Source organism: Lactuca sativa, chromosome 5, assembly GCF_002870075.4.
Source record: "Lactuca sativa cultivar Salinas chromosome 5, Lsat_Salinas_v11, whole genome shotgun sequence".
Taxonomy (NCBI): Eukaryota; Viridiplantae; Streptophyta; class Magnoliopsida; order Asterales; family Asteraceae; genus Lactuca; species Lactuca sativa.
Genome location: NC_056627.2, coordinates 294,261,696 through 294,281,695, shown reverse-complemented (window position 1 = coordinate 294,281,695; position 20,000 = coordinate 294,261,696). Strand labels below are relative to the sequence as shown.

General features: G+C 41.2%; 1 protein-coding gene across 1 annotated transcript; it reads left to right on the top strand.

Annotated features, from left to right (window-relative positions):
- The first annotated feature begins 14,530 nt into the window (after positions 1–14,530).
- Positions 14,531–19,515, top strand: LOC111910402 (F-box/kelch-repeat protein At3g06240). The gene is made up of 5 exons (XM_023906251.3): positions 14,531–15,055; positions 15,847–15,893; positions 16,677–16,792; positions 17,149–17,311; positions 17,404–19,515. The coding sequence occupies exons 1-5, from the start codon at positions 14,854–14,856 to the stop codon at positions 18,667–18,669; spliced, it is 1,794 nt and encodes a 597-aa protein (XP_023762019.1). The 5' UTR covers positions 14,531–14,853; the 3' UTR covers positions 18,670–19,515.
- Positions 19,516–20,000: the final 485 nt, after the last annotated feature.

Below are 20,000 nucleotides of genomic sequence, written 5' to 3'. Positions count from 1 at the left end.
ATTTTGTACACATATGTGAAAGTATTATACATGTATTGTTTGTTGTGTTAAGGTGTTGATATATAGTTGATAAAAAAAATAAAGAATTTGGTTATATATATATATATATATATATATATATATATATATATATATATATATATATATATATATATATATATATATATATATATATATATATATATATAGTAATTGACATGAGTCTTGTGGGTTGGTGTGGTTGATCAAACGGGAGGCTTTGTTGGTGAATCGTTGAGGCATGTTAGATTCACGGTGATTTTGGTTAAAAGAAAGGGTGTCAAATTAAACCCCATATCTATCCATTGTTCTCAAGAATGAAAGCATCCACTTAAACATAATATCATATCATTATAAAAGAAACATATTTTTTTCTTTCATCAAAATCATTTGAAACTCTTATGAATTTTCAGTTTCTTTCGAATAATATTATAAATTAGTTAAATAATGTTAAATAAACAAAAAAAACATTTGCCTAAACACAAACTTATAATTGTTTTGAAAATCTCTTTGATTTATAAGCACATACGGTATACTTGATTATATTTTCTAAATGAATTCATTTTATAATGAATTTTTGAATCATGAAAATACATATAAACGAGCTTTCTATATTTGGTAGATCTGTTAGATTTATGATTTTGTGATTTAACAAGAAGTTATTTAATAAAAAATTACTTCTTCTGATAAAAACTTACAAGATTATTGAAAAATGGAATTATTGAATAATATTTTTTTTACAACGCTTATTTATTTATTTTATTTACCTAATATGTTATTTAACAAAATAAAATTATTGACAAATGTATAATGGAGTTCGATTAAAATTTATTCTTCTCATAACGATGGTGAGAGTAAACAAGAGAATGTCTCGTTCTCTATGTATATAGGAAAGATTGAAATTTTCAAATGCAAAAAGCCATAAGAACTTCATTATGCATGCCTTTTTAGGATACTTTGTTTTTGGTAAGTGTCCAATTAAGTTTCTGATTTTTGAAAATGGTTATGGACCATATTTTTGCTGGTTCAAACTGGGTTTTCAATAAAAACAATTATGTTGTTGGATATATTGAGTTGAATCTGTCTGAGTTTGACCAATTTGTAACATCCCGAATTCCCATGTATTATTTATTTTTGTATTTTTGGTGATTTGTGAGAAGACTCGGCGAGTTGGAGCCCAAACTCGCCGAGTATGATCGCGGTTATGGGTGCGAGTTCGCGTCTGGACTCGGCGAGTCCACGCTGTTTAATGAAACCCTAATTCCCCGGGTTTGGAGCCCATTTAAGGGCACTTATAGCCTCCCATTGCGGCTACCAGTCCCTTGAGAGAACCCTAAGAGAGCTAAAACGCTTTGAGAGAGAAGAAGTCACTTTTGGATCTTTGTATCCTTTGTTTAGCAAGAAGAGGGTGACAAGAGCAAGGAGGAGGTGAGATTCAAGTAGATCCAGAGTCCAGAGGCTTCATTTTGAGGTAATAGTTCGAACCTCCTTCAGTTTTAGGGTTGATCTTTAGAGTTAGGGTTTTCTAACCCCCTTTGGAGAGTGATTATGTGAAGCAAATGGTCCCTCTTCGAGTTTGTGCCTTGGATCTGGACTCAAAGAGGTCCAGAGACCTTAACCCTTGGAGCTTTTTGGGTTAGTATGGAGTTATTGGACTTAGGTTGTCATTTTTGGGACCATATCTCCTTTTGATGCCTTGTTGTGGTTATACAAGCATCAAGTTTCGAACTTGATGTGACTTTCATGCTTGGGAAGACCAGATCTATGGTTTGGGTGTAACAACCCGATATTTCAACTCTTTGTAATGACCTAAAAAGTCAAGTATTGTAACCACTTTTGAGTTAATAAAATTAACTTTGATAATAAAATCTCCAAAAAGTTCTATTTAAATTCCCTCTATGTTTAAATGTCATTAAACCATGATCGTACGTAAATAGAACGCCCAAATCCGGCTTCATATATTGAAGTTAAGATTTTTCCAAGTTCGGCTTAGCAGCAGACAGCTAAAAACTCGAATCGGAGATCGAGCGACTTTTGGCCGGAATGACCTAAACGAGAATCGAAGGTCTCGTCAATGGTATTTCAGCGGTAAAAAGTCTGGCAAAAACCGACGTCAGATAAAGAAGTTATGAATTTTTAAAGAAATTCCTTAATCACGTCATTTTAATAAATAAATAATAAAAATAATTTCATAATTTGCCAACGGAATCTAAACGAAAGTTGTAGATCTTAGTCTCACCTACGCGTGGATATAAAGAACGTTGAAAACGGAGTTCGTATGAAGGAGATATGAATTTTAGAAGTTTATTTAAAATAAAAATAAAAATAAATAAAAACTCTTGATAATATCCGAAGAGGAGTCGGCGGATAGGACCGGAGTACACCCTGCGTACCCTTGTACGCCCCACGTACTCAAATCAAGGGCTCCGAACTGTCCACGTCGCCCCTATGCGAAGCTACCGACCCGCCCCATCCGACCCGCCCCATCCGACCCGTCCCAATCCGTCCCATCCGAAGCCGAGGCAGTCGAGGACTCGCTCATGCATGACGTACGCGTACGCGCTGCGTACGAGCGTACGCCCCGCGTACCGAGGCTTCTCAGACCTCCTATAAATAGAAGTGCGAGGGTTTCCGAAAAACTTGCTCATTTCTTCTCATTTCCCCTGCGTTTTGCCTCGTTTTCCGTGCACGTTCAAACCCGAAGCCCTGGTCATTTTTACTCAAGTCCCGAGAGTCGATTTTACTCCCGAGATTCCCGAGAATCCCGAGAAAGATCCGCTTCCCGAGACGAAACTCTGCCCGGTTTTCCATCTCGCTATCTTCAAACTTCCAGGTGAGTTCATATCCCTTTCAAACACACTTTAAATACATTTTAATGCTTTTATACTCTTTTAGGGGAGGAATACAAGTAAACATTCGGTTATTATCGTGTATTTCATAAAATTTCACTGTACTCGTTTTTATCAAATGAATCACTTGTGATTTAGTACTACTATGTGAAAACTCTTGTCATACTTCGCATGCACTAGATTTATACAAAGTATTTAGTAACTCCAAAGTATCTTTTGTTGCTAAACCGTTTCATATATTCTAAAAGCTTATGATTCATGTTTGTCAAACATTGTGAAAAAGGATAAACTTTGCATGCAAAACTATCACTTTAATACAGACTTAGTTGAGAATCCATGAGACGTGTACATCTTCAAACACTGCCTTTTTGATAAAAGGTATCGCTATAAGTCCTGTCTATAACCAGAGTCTCCCATTCGGAGAACGTGTCAAATGTGTATAGATCTATACGGGAAGTCATGATCCCGCGCCCTGACTGTTAGCTACATTCCGTCTTTTGGGGTGACAGTTTGTCATAACGCTACGACGCCTGAAGAACGTCTCTACAGGCATATTATGTTTAGTATGGTTATAAAACTCATCGGATATACAATTATTATAGTACTTCTGATTGATGAATGGGTAGTTATTAAAACTATCCTTCATCTAACAAACTGAAATCTTCTAATGGGTTTTATTATATAAAACCATGTTTCAACTTTCTAAAGCATGTCTTTTGCTTTCGGATTTTAGTCTGGGACATTAGGCTAACTATTACTTTAGGAAAATATGGGATTTTCCTTGTATACAAAACAAACGACTAATAGGAAAATAAGGGATTTTCTTGATTCAACTAGCTATATTATCCAATACATATATTCACATGCATCTCACACTTTTATAAGAAATTAAGGGATTTTTCTTGGAAAATGTATACTCATTTTAGAATGGCATTAAATGTTTCTAATTCAGTTATGAACTCACCAACTTAATTGTTGACACTTTTTCTTTAAAATAACTTGTATTCTCAGGGAACCGTTAAGCAGGTTTGGAAATCAACTTTTGGGGATTAACGCGCTGACGTTAATTATTTCTTTTGAAAGATGTTTATGCATTTATCTTTTGAACATGTAATGAATACAATGATGTAAACATTTTTAAAACCTTTATATATGTATGGTGGTGTGTACTTTCCTTTCTATGAACTGTTATGATACTGAACATGACGTCCTCCGCCCCCGAACGTTTCCGCCGTTCTGGTTTGGGGGTGTGACATTGGGGAAACAGATCTGACCTCAGGAGGTCAATAGAGTTTGTGCATGGCATGAAATCGCCGAGTTGTTCTTGAGACTCGGCGAGTAGGGTTTGGGTTTCACGTAAATTGTTCAGCGAGTAGACTCGCCGGGTTGGGGGATGACCCAGTGAGTCAGGGAGAGTCAAATGGGGGCTGAGTCAAGCCAGAACTCGCCGAGTTGTTCTTGAGACTCGGCGAGTTGAGTCGTGGTGGCTCCGCGATTCATGCCAGGTGGAACTCGTCGAGTTAGGGAAGTACTCGACGTGTCAAAAAAGGATCTGAGGGAGTCAGTGAACACGTATAGACTCGCCGAGTCGCTCTAGTGCACTCGCCGAGTCCGGTCAAAGTTGACTGTTGACCATTTACCAGTGTTGACTTGATAGGGTTAGTCAACCTTAGTTGTGAAAGCGTTAATTAGAGATATATTGTGTTATAGGAGGACTATAGCTCGGGAGATCGAGCGCTAGTGATTTCAGGGATTTGCGAGTTATCGAGATACGCGAGGTGAGTCTTCTCACTATACTTTACCTTGAGTAGGTAATCAGAGTTATGTGATAGAGTATTTGTATGTTATATGTATGTTATGTGTTGTACTGCATTATTTCTATGTGATTTATGTTGTGCATGCTTATAGAGTTGGAACCGGAAGGTTCACAGAGTTAGAACCAGAGGGTTCACAGAGTAGGGTCTACGGACCCACAGAGTTATAGCCTCGAGTGGCTAATATGTGCTATGTGTGGTATTTTGGGGAACTCACTAAGCTTTGTGCTTACAGTGTTTGGTGTTAATTGTTTCAGGTACTAGTGATGACCGTGGGAAGGCGCCGGCTTGATCAGTACACACACGGGATTTTTATGTTATGAGATCTTGGGATTTTTATATGTCATGGATTGACTTTCAAACATTGATGTTTTTATGAATATTAAATGAATTATGTTTTCATAAACTGCGAAAAATTGTTTTGAATTTTAAGGTGTTACAAGTTGGTATCAGAGCCTTGGTTTGAGGGATTCGAGTACACCTTCGGGCGTATTTGAACTCAAACTGAGGATTTGAGAAATATTTTCAAAAAGAGTAAAAGATTTTTGGAAAAACGCAGAGCAGAGTTGTGTGTACGATCAGTCCGCGCCCGAATGATGATTTCCCAAGATACCCTCATATTATGTGTTATGATATTGATATGATGTATTCTCATGCCAGAGTAGGCTAGGTACTCCTATTAGGACTAGAGTGGCCTGATTTGTGATGCCTTAGCCTAGGGAGAGGTGAGCTGCTATGAGATGCTTAAGAGTGGGTAAGTAGCAGCGATGAGTTTATGAGAGATCTATTAGAGAGTGGATTATGCATGATAGAGTACTTGGAACTTGGGATCCGAAGAGGAGGACTTGGGGTGTATTCTGATATGGTGCGGACAGTAGTATTGGGCCCGTACTACTGAAAGCACCGGGGCGGTGTACAGCCCAAGTAAGAATCTTTGGAATGCCAAGGATCAAGGAGGGATGAGTTGTCGAGTGGGAGTATGCTCGAATGGATTCTAATTTATCGTATGTTGTATTTTAGAGGTAGATCATGGTGAGGACACGTCTTATGCCTGAGAGCAGTGGGGCCAGTGATGAGGAGATCCGCCGGATCATCCATGAGGAGGTGGATGCGGCCATCAGGGCAGAGATACCAGAGATGTTCGGGTCTATTAAGACCACGTTGATTGAGACTTTCGACGAGCGTTATGCTGCTCTTTCTGAGGCTGCTGTTGCAGCGGCCACCACAGCTATTGCTGCCGCGAGGCCGCAGGGTGGTGATGCGTTGCTGTTCCGAGAGTTCAGCAACACGAAACCGCCGGAGTTTGATGGGACCCAGGACCCGGTGGCGGCTATGAGATGGATTTCAGACATAGAGGGGTGTTTTTTCACTTGCTCATCTCCTGAGCATTTGAGAGTTCGATTCGCGCTGAACCAGCTTCGCTTGGGAGCGAAGGACTGGTGGAAATTTGTGACGACGCACTTTACGCCAGCTGAGCTAGCGGCAGTGACCTGGGAGAGGTTCACTGCCATGTTCCGAGATGAGTACGTTCCCCAGGTGGAGAGGGAGCGTTTGGCCCAGGAGTTTCTGACCCTCAAGCAGGGTACTGAGTCTGTTACGGTGATTACCAGGATGTTCCACGAGAGGGCGATGTTCTGCCCTAAGCACGTGTCCACTGAGCAGGCACGTATGAGCCGATATTTGAGTATCTTAAGGCGAGACATTCGGGAGTTCGTGGCGAACTCCTCGTACCGGATATTTGCCGAGCTTTAGGCAAATGCCCGGAAAATGGAGATTGAGCTAGAGACTCGGGCTAAGGAGGAGCCAGAGTCTCAGGGGAGGGATCAGCGACCGACACAGTCCCAGCCGGCAGCCAAGCGGGCCAAGCCCGCTGATCCCAAATCAGGGAGCCAGAAGGGCCGCACTTGTGGGAAGTGCGGCAAGGGTCATGATGGAGTTTGTAGAGCTGGATCTTGCTTCAAGTGTGGCAAGGAGGGGCATATGGCCAAGGACTGCCCCAAGGAGTTTGCAGTGTGTTTCCACTACAACCAGACCGGACACCGGAAGGTAGAGTGTCCGCAGTTGCGGGGATCAGCTCAGGGAGCACCTTAGGGATCTGCTCCTGCCGCCATCAGAGCTACCGAGAGTCGGCCAGTAAAGGCCAAGGCGCCGAGGGCATGAGGGAGAGCCTTTTAGTTGACCGCGGAGGAGGTCCGCACAACACCCGATGTCGTGGCTGGTATGTATTCTTTCGTGTATTTATTTTGATGTTGAGATATTATGCTTATATTATGTTATGCGTATGTACTTTTCTTGTGAATTCTGTACCTGCCTTGGTGTTATTTGACTCGGGTGCGAGTCGGTCTTTTGTATCTTTGGCTTTTAGTCAGCATATCAGTGTTAGTCGTGAGGCGTTGAGTCGGCCTCTGAGAGTTTCCATAGCTGACGAGAGGGTGATATATGCCACGGAGGTTATCCGTGGGTGCGTATTCAAGATTTTCGGTGTTGAGTTCCCGATTGATTTGGTTCTTATTGTGATGGGTGATGTCTGTGTCATTGTGGACATGGACTGGTTGAGCAGATTCGATGCAGTTATCGACTGCGAGCGGCAGCTGGTGACCATACGAGACCCTAGTGGGGGAGTTCTTACGGTGTACGGTAAGGGTACACGTTCTGGGTCAGCGTTTTGTTCGGCCGCTAGGGTGAGGCAGTGTTTACAGCAGGGCTGTAAGGGCTTTGTGGCGTATGTGATGGATACGCGGGTTGATTCAGAGAGGCCGAGGTCAGTTGAGGAGGTTCCGATAGTACGTGAGTTCCAGGATGTATTTCCAGAGGATTTGCCGGGTGTGCCTCCCGTGAGGCAAGTGGAGTTCAGTATCGATTTAGTTCCGGGGGCCGTGCCTATCGCCAAGGTGCCTTATCGCCTTGCACCTCCAGAGATGCAAGAGTTATCCTCGCAGCTTCAGGAGCTGCTAGGAAAGGGGTTTATTCGGCCGAGCAGCTCGCCGTGGGGAGCGCATATCCTTTTTGTCAAGAAGAAGGATGGTTCACACCGGATGTGCATTGATTACCGGGAGTTGAACAAGCTGACGGTCAAGAACCGTTACCCATTGCCAAGGATCGACGATTTGTTCGATCAGTTACAGGGAGCATCTTGGTTCTCCAAGATCGATTTGAGGTCTGGATATCATCAGGTGAGGGTGCGAGATGAGGACATCCAGAAGACAGCGTTCAGGACGCGTTATGGACATTACGAGTTTGTGGTGATGCCTTTCGGGCTCACCAATGCCCCGGCAGTGTTCATGGATCTCATGAACCGAGTGTGCAGGCCGATGTTGGATCGGTCGGTGATTGTATTCATCGACGACATTTTGGTGTAATTGAGATCTAGAGAGCAGCATGAGGAGCATTTGAGGGAGATCCTCGGAGTCCTGAGATCGGAGAGGCTTTATGCCAAATTCTCCAAGTGTGATTTCTGGTTACGAGAGGTCCAGTTCCTAGGGCATCTCGTTAACCAGAAAGGGATATTGGTCGACCCGGACAAAGTTGAGGCAGTGATGAGTTGGGAGGTGCCGAGATCACCCTCCGAGATCAGGAGTTTCTTAGGGTTGGCAGGTTATTATCGGAGATTTATCAAGGATTTCTCTAAGATCGCAGTGCCACTCACCAGGTTGACTCGGAAGGGTGTCGCTTTTTCATGGGGCCCCGAGCAGCAGGCCTCCTTTGAGACGTTTCGCCAAAGGTTATGCGAAGCCCCGGTGTTAGCCCTCCCGGAGGGGATGGAGGACTTTGTGGTATACTGTGATGCGTCGATCTTGGGGTTGGGAGCGGTGCTGATGCAGAGAGGGCATGTGATAGCATATGCATCGAGGCAGCTGAAGCCTCATGAGACGAGGTATCCCACCCATGATCTAAAGTTGGGGGCAGTGGTGTTCGCCCACAAAATTTGGCGTCACTATCTGTATGGGGTTCGGTGTACGATATACACGGACCATAAGAGCCTGAAGTATTTGATGGATCAGCCCAACCTAAATATGCGGCAGAGGAGGTGGTTGGATGTGGTCAAGGATTATGATTGTGAGATCCTGTACCATCCGGGCAAGGCTAATGTGGTAGCGTACGCCCTGAGTCGTAGGGCGGAGAGCGCCCCATTGCGAGATGTATGTTTGTGATTGACCGTGATGGCTCCGGTGTTGGACACCATTCGTGGAGCACAGGCTGAGGCTGTGAGATTCGAGAACCAGAAGAGAGAGCGAGTTGTTGGGTTGGTATCAGAGTTCGTTACCGATGGTCGGGGGCTTATGACATTTCAAGGGCGTATATGGGTATCATTTGTGGGAGGGACGTGTACCATTTTGATGGAAGAGGCTCATCGGTCGAAATTCTCGATCCATCCTGGGGCCACTAAGATGTATTTGGACCTGAGGAGAGAGTATTGGTGGCCCTGTATGAAGAGGGATGTTGCGTGGTTTGTTGAGAGGTGCTTAACCTGCCGTAGGGTTAAGGCCGAGCACCAGAGACCACATGGTAAGTTGCAGCCGTTGGAGGTTCCCGAATGGAAGTGGGAACAGATTACCATGGATTTTATCACCAAATTGCCAAGGACTGCTAGGGGAGTCGATGCAATTTGGGTGATTGTGGACAGGTTGACAAAGAGCGCCCACTTCCTTGCTATCAGTGAGAGCTCCTCCGCAGAGAAGTTAGCAGAGATGTACGTTAGGGAGGTGGTATCTCGGCATGGGGTGCCGATCTCGATTGTCTCAGACCGGGATGTACGTTTCACTTCCAGATTCTGGAAGAAGTTTCACGAGAAGTTGGGTACTAGGCTGCATTTTAGTACCGCATATCACCCCCAGACAGACGGACAGAGTGAGTGGACGATGCAGACGCTCGAGGACATGCTCCGGGCATGTGTGTTGGATTTCGGGGGGAGTTGGGATATGTATTTTCCCTTGGCAGAGTTTTCCTACAACAACAACCATCATTCGAGCATTGGTATGCCACCCTTTGAGCTGTTGTATGGGAGGAGGTGTCGGACCCCCATTTGCTGGGGAGAGGTCGGACGGCGTGTTATGGGCAGTACAGAGATCGTGCTTCAGACGACAGAGCAGATCCAGCAGGTCAGACAGAGGTTGTTGACCACTCAGAGTCGTCAGAAGAGTTATGCGGACAGACGCCGGTCCGAGCTTGAGTTTCAGGTCGGCGACTTTGTGCTCCTGGAGGTCTCTCCTTGGAAAGGAGTGATTCGATTCAGGAAGAGAGGCAAGTTAGGGCCCTGATATATTGGTCCATTCCGGGTGGTTGCGAGGGTAGGTAAGGTAGCCTATCGCTTGGAGTTGCCAGCAGAGTTGGGTCAGATTCACGACACTTTCCACGTGTCACAATTACGGAAGTGTATAGCCGATGAGTCAGCAGTGGTTCCATTAGAGGATATTCAGGTGGATGCGAGCCTGAATTATGCTGAGAGACCGGTGGCAATCAGAGATCGGAAAATCAAGATTTTGAGGAACAAGGAGGTACCCTTGGTTTTGGTTCAGTGGCAACATCGGAAGGGGTCCGAAATGACTTGGGAGACGGAGCGTGAGATGCGTGAGCAGCATCCGGAGTTATTTGCGGAGCGAGACTTCGTGGGCGAAGTCTAGTTCTAGTGGGGGAGAATTATAACATCCCGAATTCCCAGGTATTATTTATTTTTGTATTTTTGGTGATTTGTGAGGAGACTCGGCGAGTTGGAGCCCAAACTCGCCGAGTATGATCGCGGTTATGGGTGCGGGTTCGCGTCTGGACTCGGCGAGTCCAAAAGTGGACTCGGTGAGTCCACGCTGTTTAATGAAATCCTAATTCCCCGGGTTTGGAGCCCATTTAAGGGGACTTATAGCCTCCCATTGCGGCTACCAGTCCCTTGAGAGAACCCTAAGAGAGATAAATCGCTTTGAGAGAAAAGAAGTCACTTTTGGATCTTTGTATCCTTTGTTTAGCAAGAAGAGGGTGATAAGAGCAAGGAGGAGGTGAGATTCAAGCAGATACAGAGTCCAGAGGCTTTATTTTGAGGTAATAGTTCGAACCTCCTTCAGTTTTAGGGTTGATCTTTAGAGTTAGGGTTTTCTAACCCCCTTTGGAGAGTGATTATGTGAAGCAAATGCTCCCTCTTCGAGTTTATGCCTTGGATCTGGGCTCAAAGAGGTCCAGAGACCTTAACCCTTGGAGCTTTTTGGGTTAGTATGGAGTTATTGGACGTAGGTTGTCATTTTTGGGACCAAATCTCCTTTTGATGCCTTGTTGTGGTTATACAAGCATCAAGTTTCGAACTTTACGTGACTTTCATGCTTGGGAAGACCAGATCTATGGTTTGGGGAAACAGATCTGACCTCAGGTGGTCAATAGAGTTTATGCATGGCATGAACTCGCCGAGTTGTTCTTGAGACTCGACGAGTAGGGTTTGGGTTTCACGTAAATTGTTCAGCGAGTAGACTCGCCGGGTTGGGGGATGACCCAGTGAGTTAGGGAGAGTCAAAGGGGGGCTGAGTCAAGCCAAAACTCGCCGAGTTGTTCTTGAGACTCGGCGAGTTGAGTCGTGGTGGCCCCGCGATTCATGCCAGGTGGAACTCGTCGAGTTATGGAAGTACTCGACGTGTCAAAAGAGGATCTGAGGGAGTCAGTGAACACGTATAGACTCGCCGAGTCGCTCTAGTGCACTCGCCGAGTCCGGTCAAAGTTGACCGTTGACCATTGACCAGTGTTGACTTGATAGGGTTAGTCAACCTTAGTTGTGAAAGTGTTAATTAGAGATATATTGTGTTATAGGAGGACTATAGCTTGGGAGATCGAGCGCTAGTGATTTCAGGGATTTGCGAGTTATCGAGATACGCGAGGTGATTCTTCTCACTATACTTTACCTTGAGTAGGTAATCAGAGTTATGTGATAGAGTATTTGTATGCTATATGTATGTTATGTGTTGTACTGCATTATTTCTATGTGATTTATGCTGTGCATGCTTATAGAGTTGGAACCGGAAGGTTCACAGAGTTAGAACCAGAGGGTTCACAGAGTAGGGTCTACGGACCCACAGAGTTATAGCCTCGAGTGGCTAATATGTGCTATGTGTGGTATTTTGGGGAACTCACTAAGCTTTGTGCTTATAGTGTTTGGTGTTAATTGTTTCAGGTACTAGTGATGACCGTGGGAAGGCGCCGGCTTGATCAGTACACACACGGGATTTTTATGTTATGAGATTTTGGGATTTTTATATGTCATGGATTGAGTTTCAAACATTGATATTTTTATGAATATTAAATGAATTATGTTTTTATAAAATGCGAAAAATTGTTTTGAATTTTACGGTGTTACACAATTTAAGCAGAGTTTGATTAATGTATAAGTGCTTTGGCTGGGTTAGCCAAACTCGTCTTAGTTGAAGGTGAAGTCCGAGTAACTTGTGGGTATTTGGTTGAGTTGGTCAAGTTTTACACCTTGTAACTGTGACATCCCCAAAATCACGGCCAGAAAATACCGATTTCATTTATGCTTTTTAAAATAATTTCAGAGTAAATCTTTTTGATTTAAAAGAGTTGCGGAATTTGTTCCCAAAACAAAATATGATAAAATAATATTTATCAAAGGATTTCATCAAGAGATGCATTTTCATTATATAATCAAAACTCGGGTTGTCATGTTCCGATACAGACCATAAAGCATAAACGATAACATTACAAGTCATTCAACAAATATATACACATACAAACTTGTAAACAAAACAACTCGATGATTCATCCATCTTATGCCCTTGCGCCACTTCCTGTAATACAAATAAAACTGAGTGGGTCAGGCTTGGGAGCCTGGTGAGCATATAGGGTTTTCAACCCACAATAAATAATTATATTTAATTTCACCAACCAACAATAACCCGATTACCCATTCCCGCTATCCTCACTTTATGTCCCTAAAACAACATCTATCTCAAGGGACCTAATGTAGGATTTTCATCGGGACGGACATTACTACCAAGGGGTTTCCTCAACAATAGATATCCTAAAGGAAACCATGAGGGGGATAAAGTACACCGGTGAACACATCGTTCACAACACCTACAAGTTATGAACCTGCTAGCGTTCCACTGGACTGTCTAGAAAGAGTCCTTGGTCGCCATCCATACTCCGCTAGATGACTAGGTCAACATCAACAACATCGAGGCCTCTCATCTGTTTATCACACATCAACTATCTACCCATGTTCTACCCAACATATTAGTAGATAAAAATATATGTTTTTATACATAGTTTAAAACTTGTATAGCATTCTCATTCAATACATATTCCAATCAACAGATGAGACACATACACATAATATGTATTTCATAGAGAATAAATCATATCTATGAGATAGAAGAAAGTGAATATACATTCACACATATAACAACAAAATATACACATAACACGTATTTCGTATAAAATACTTCATAGTTATGCGTTAGAAGAAAGTAACTACGCACTCACTTGATGATCGGACAGCACTACGACTTGCAGAAGTAGTATTCTTCGGTAGATCTGGAAGATCTTCACAAAAACCGGGCTCCTCGCGGGCAGAGCTTCGGCTCAGGAATTGCACTTCTCGGGATCTTCGGGCTTCGGGACTCGGGAATGATACCGGGGCTTCGGGGGTACTTCTTTGCACGTAAATCGATGCAATACAGGTGATAGATGGGAGAATGAGCAACCAAACTCGGCTGGTCCTTCAAATCTATTTATAGGGCAAATGCATCTCTTGATGAAATGCTTTGATAAATATTATTTTATCATATTTTGTTTTGGGAATAAATTCCGCAATTTTTTTAAATCAAAAGGATTTACTCTGAAATTATTTTAAAAAGCATAAATGAAATCGATATTTTCTGCCCGTGATTTTAGGGATGTCACAGTAACCCATTTAATTATTAATCAAATCAAGCATTTTTATAGTCTTAATTTAACTACAAAACCTAAACTACGTGTAGGAAAAAGATTCAGGTCAAAACAACTTAAATTGAGAGAGTTATGCACATTTGAAGAACAAATGTCAGATTACGTTTAATTGTTGTAACATAAAAAATTTCTGATTTGACACCCTTCCTTGCAAGGCTTGTAACTCATTCATTTTTTTTTACCAAATCAAGTAGTCTAAACTTAACTAAAAATCCTAATCTACATGTAGGAAAAAGATTTAGGTCAAAACAAGTTAATTTGAATGAGTTATACAACTTTCAAAATTTGGACATAATGCTAAAGAAGTAAATATTGCTAATGAGCTAATCTTACTTGTCATCAAAGTCTTTTCCAATCCAACTAGCCGGATTACCTTCTTCATTATTGGCATCATAAACATCCGAGTTTCGGTATCTTGATGATGGTATGTTTGGTAACCCATTCAAATCATACATTGTCAATATATATAACACATTAATTATATAACTAAATAAATTCTTAGTTTTGACAATCTTACATTCATACTATAAATTAATCTAACAGAAATCTTGCATGTATGTCTACAAAGTACAAAGTATATTGTTAAATGGAACTTAAAACACGAAATACAAATATATATAATCTTACTTGATCTTCATGAGCATCCATAGTTTGAATCATTGAAGCAAAATATGAAGATGTCGACTTGAGAATTGAGAAGATGATAATTGATGATGAAGATTGATGGAACCGGAGGTCGAACAATCTTAGGATGATCGATTAATCAAGGAATAGTACAAGCGATGATCGATTCTTGGATTCAATGTCGATGATCGACAGTCACAGTGAGGATGCTTGGTAGGGTTCGTCCGTTCGTGACTTGGAGTCGAGGTTTATCGTGGGTTTTTTTTTTAAGATCGTTTTTTTTTTGTTTTTGTTTTTTATCTATGTCACGATCGCTTTTTTTTTAATGTCCAAATCAGAAGTCCAAACGGCAAAAGGCATGGTTTTTTTAAAGATTATCCGGTCCGGTTCCCGGTTATGGGCAGGTTCCAACGACTGGTCCCGGTTTCAAAAATTGCCGAAATTATAGTATCGATCCTGACCCGACCGGTTCCATCGGGTTCCGGTTGCGGTCGGTTCCCCGGTCCATATGCTCATCCTAAAATAGGTCATGCCGTCGAAAAGGGCTTTGTGGCGTTATACCGCGGGAAAAAAAAACTACCGATGTAGCACCTCTACGCCATAAATGGCCCATGGGCGTTATCCCGCAAATAAAAATTTCCTTACTCCATACAATCGACCATACTCCATTCCATTTTTTTCTCTTTGCTTTCACGTTCACTTTTTTTTACTCAGACAGCTCCAGCTTCCGTATGGCGACGGCCAACGATGGAAGGTCTCCTTACGAAAGCGGCGCAGCCGAAGAAAGGTTCCGTGAGAGGCCTTTCCGACCAGGTTCAACACTTTTGCTCTCAGTTAGATCAAGTTACAATCATATATTGCCCCTATATATGAGCTTCGTTAAGACCTATATGGCTGTATTTAGATGCTATTTATTATGACTATTGTAGGTATCATAATTGATGTGATGTGGCTATGAATTAGGGTTTTCTTTTTTCATTGTTTTTCAATTGATTAGGTTTTTTTCTTTGGCGCATTCATTGATTAGGTTTATTTCTTTGGCCCATTCGTAGGATGAGATCTGCAATTCTAAATTGTTTGGGGGTTAATTTGGCCGGTAAAATATGCTTATAATCTCTTATTATATCTTAGTGTCTTATTTTTAGAAATTTTGTGTACTCAACGCTGCATGTTTTTTTTACTGCTAGAGGTTTTCTTCAATATGGCTGCAGAGTGCAAAAAGCTACTTCTTTATAAGTAATCAGTCAATTTAGGTTTACATATAGTTTTAATTTACTCAGTTGCGGGTAACTCTCAAAATAAATAAATTATCTGAAACATAATCATAGTTGTCATGTGGTCAAATCATTATATTTGAATATACTAACCATTTTATCATCCCATGGATCACTGTCTTCATACTAGGTTATGAATCTAAGCATCCATTTATCTCTCATTGATATGCATTTTTAAATCATTTTGTTGTATAATAGGTGACAATGTCGTCCTTGTAAATGCTTTTGCATGTCTGGAACTTAAGATATTGATATTAGATATCCGTAATTTGCATTACCTCACTTGTATTTCTGCGTACATGCCTCTTACAAAAGCTCTTATTTGACCAGAGATTTATGAAGAACCCCAAAATGTTTCTCATGAGGCAGGGCCAAATGTAAGTTTCTTAATTCATGCTTCCTGTGTGTGCATTCTGAATCATTGTAATCGTGTGCTTAACATATTAAAATGTTGTATATTAATGGTGTCAATACTTAACGCTAATAGCTTTTTAATTTTTTGCTTAATTGCAATTTGCAAGTTTCTAAACTGCATTTATTTTTCACATATTAATTTTTAATCAAGTTCTTTGTCGAATTTTGCTAATTTTAGTTTAGTGGACAAATAGTAATACATTTTTTTGTTTGGTTTTGTGATATATCCCATGGCTTGTGTTGCTGTTTGATCGTACTTTCTATATATTATCTCTAGGCATCCTCATATTAGTTCAACATGGATGCCCTTTCCTAGAAGTTGTGAACAAATACAATCCATTGATTCATATGAGTTGCAACTGTTTTTATCTTTGCTCATAAGGTGATAAATGTTGACAGTTGTAGTGGGGTGAATTTGTTTTCAACACTTTACTGTGTTATCTTGGTTTTCTTGTGTTAACCCATCCATATCACAAGTTCATTTAGACTATGTATCCAAGAACCTGTTATGTTGTTGACAAGAGCCGCTCTAGAAAACCTCGTCTGTTAATTTGTTAATAGTTTTTAGTCCATACTTGAGAGTCATTACAATTAACACTATTAAAAATAGATGGAGGGGATAATTGTTGGTTGTAGAACTTTTTTTACGAGTTGATTAATAATGTGTACTCGTCTCAGTTCCGTATACTACCATTTTCTCTGTAACCATTTTAACCTCAATGCACTCTTGGTTTCCTGAAATGAAGAAATCAACTGGAGCATCAGAACTAAGCACTCATCAAGTTGGGAATTTTGCTAGCATTTCTTCTGCCACTGGGATATCAGAGCTTGAACAAATGGTGAAACAAATGACTTTTACTAGGTTGGTCTTTCTTTTAGTAAAATCTTACACTGCTATTAGTCATTTACTTCATACTGCATATGTAAACTGAATTGTGTGCTCATTTGTCAATAAGCTGCTTTACTTTTTCACATGACATACTTGCCAAAAACTTGCTTTTGAGCCATTAAAAGCAGTCAATGCATCAATCAATTAGTAAATTTGGCTGTGTTTCTATATTGATATTTCTTGCCAATTTAATTTAGTACGGAGAGCAGAAAATTTGGTTAAATGGACAGAAATAGCACTGCTTTTTGTTTTATATAGTGGTTTATTTCATATTCTTATTCTTTGGAATTGTTCTGGCGCTACTGATGTGATATATATTGCTGCTACAGGTATGAAGCACAGCGCTTGATGGCTTTGGTGCATTCCAGAATCATGGAGGAGTCGCCAACTCCTCTTTTAAGGCTTGAAGCATCAACAACAAGTGGCTCGATGAAAAGACATAAACATGGAGATGAGAGGGATAACTTCCATGCTTCTATTGTCAGTTCAAGGGTGAGTAATTAGTATCTTCTTGCTCATCTTTTAAGCAAAACAACTCCTTAGCGTATTTTCAAGTCCAATATATTATTATACATTGTCTTCAGGTTCTTGAAGATGAGATTGCTCGAGATTCAACATTTACTAATAATAATTGGACACACCTTCCAATCACATCAATGGCTTCAACACAACACCCAGCGACTATGGAGAATCTCCCAGGGGAGCTTTTAGAAAACATATTCATCCGATTATCGGCCAAACAGCTTGCTCAAATGAGATCTGTCTCCAAATCATGGAATGCCCTTTTATCTCATTCCTCTTTTGTAAAATCCCACCTCCATCGTTCCATCCATCACAACGATCAAATTCTCTTGGTCTTTCAACATGAAGACGAATTTTCTTCTTGTTACTACTTTGAACAATTCACTGCAAAACTGAGTCGATGTCTCCGCCTTAAGGTTGCTAATTTCATCAAATTCCCAGTTAACCCCCAATCCGGACATACGGATGGCATCAGGATCATTGGTTCTGTTAACGGCTTAATATGCTCTTCCTACAATAACGATTCTGTCATTCACATTTGGAACCCTTCTCTTTCAGCTGTGTCAACTCTTCCGCCATATTCCACGCCCTCCCCTTGTTACAGTTCAATCAATGTCTATTTTAGGTTTGGGTTTGATCCCAAAACAGATGATTACAAAGTTGTCAAGCTCACAGGCCTTAGCGGACCACCCACATATGTCGTTAAATCGTGGCTGCAAGTCGAGATTTATAGTATGAGAAAGGGTTTGTGGGAGATGATCACTGAAAGGTTTCCCTCACACATCACAACCATTACCAATGGCAATTATGTTTGTGTGGATGGCTATGCCGGGCATCTTCATTGGCTTGGTTATATTAACCGGAAGATGGGTCCAAAAACAATAGTGGCATTTGATTTGGGTTCAGAGACATTCCGTGAGATACCTCCTCCCGATTCTATACTAGATGAAGATGATAACCGTCAAGATATTTTAGGAGTTTTGGCTGAAAAGCTTTGTGTGATTACACATGTTAGGGTTGATGGTACTTGTGTTGTGTGGGTGATGGATAAGTATGGGGTGGCTGAATCATGGGTCAAACGCCATGTCTTCTCACTGATTATTGGTGATTATACATCTGTATTTGGATTCACATCACGCAATGAATTTCTCTTTGAGGATGATGGATACGTTGTCTTGTACGATCCAAATGCAAATGCACTGAAAATATTTCAGCATTATTGGCGTCCAGATTGTTGGATAGAAAACATCGCGGACTATGTCGACAGTCTTGTTTGGGTATCACCTGCCAAGTATGAGATGGTGGATGATGATGGAGGAAAAAATTGAAATGAAGAGACTTCAAGTATGATGTAGTGTTTCTTAATTAGGTTTATCTATAGTATCCATTTTTAATGTGCTACATATACACTCTTTCTTGTTGTTCAATCTGATATTCTAATGCAAACAGGTTAACATTTGCACATGTTGGTTTACATGAAACAGATGTCTAGCCTTATTTTATTTAGGGTAAATTACATGAAAGTCCCTAACATCTGGGATAATTTGTATGGTTGATCCCTAATTTTTTTTTAACTCGGCCATCTCTCTCTCTCTCTCTCTCTCTCTCTCTCACACACACACACACAAAAGTGGTACATATAAACAGCACCTCCGACAAGCAACACTGTCACATCTGCTACCATCTGTCGACATCGTCTTCTGATGAATTATCGACTCTCCTTAACGCTGCAATTCCACCTCTAGATCTGCCCTCTATGTCACTTCTTGTTCGGAGTACGACGATGACTTGAGTGGTGGCACCGATGATCTCCTTCTTGCCCTCCACTCTATTGAGTCTCATTTTGATCCACTAATCCCTTCCGCATCGGGATGTGCTCATCATTGCGGAAGAAGGTGCATATGTTGGGTGGTGGTGATGGTTGAGTTCACTAGCATTGTATTAGATCCGACTTTGAGTGTCCCAAATCAAGAGGAAGAATGAGATAGGTTTGTTTGCTGGGGAGGAAAACGAGCAAGGGAAGGGTATGCATATGTTTCAGCGGCTGTGGGTGAGAGGTGGTCGAGAACGGAAGTATAACCTCCGACTTGTGATCGCTGGAAGAAGAATGGGATGGGGTTGGTTGCATGGGAGGAAAAACGAGAATGGGAAATGTAGACAGATATTTCTGACGGATGTGGGTGAGAGGCGATCGACATCATAGATTTATGCGGTTGTTATCTCATATGGTTCTCTAATGAGTTAAGGTTCTCTTATGGGTCAGGGTTCTAATAAACTAGGGTCAGAGAAGATAAGGATATAATAATATACATAATTAATAAATAAATTAAAAATTAATAGTCAAGTACAACTGTACAAAACAATCTTTTTATTTATGGTAGAGGCCAAATATGTACCAAATACGTAACAAATAACAAATATGTACCAAACATTGATGACTCTCCAAGTTAAGAAAAGGTTAGGGAACCATGCAAATTAACCCAAATCATAGAATTAAATTTACCATTTTTATTTAAGACCCATGTTTATTGGTCACGAGCAATCTACTTATCCTCGGTGGCAAAAATAAATAAATAAACAGTATATATATTTAAGCATTTGACTCGTATAATATGAAATTATTTTTTTAATTTTTTTTTCCTTTTTAATTTTAATGTCT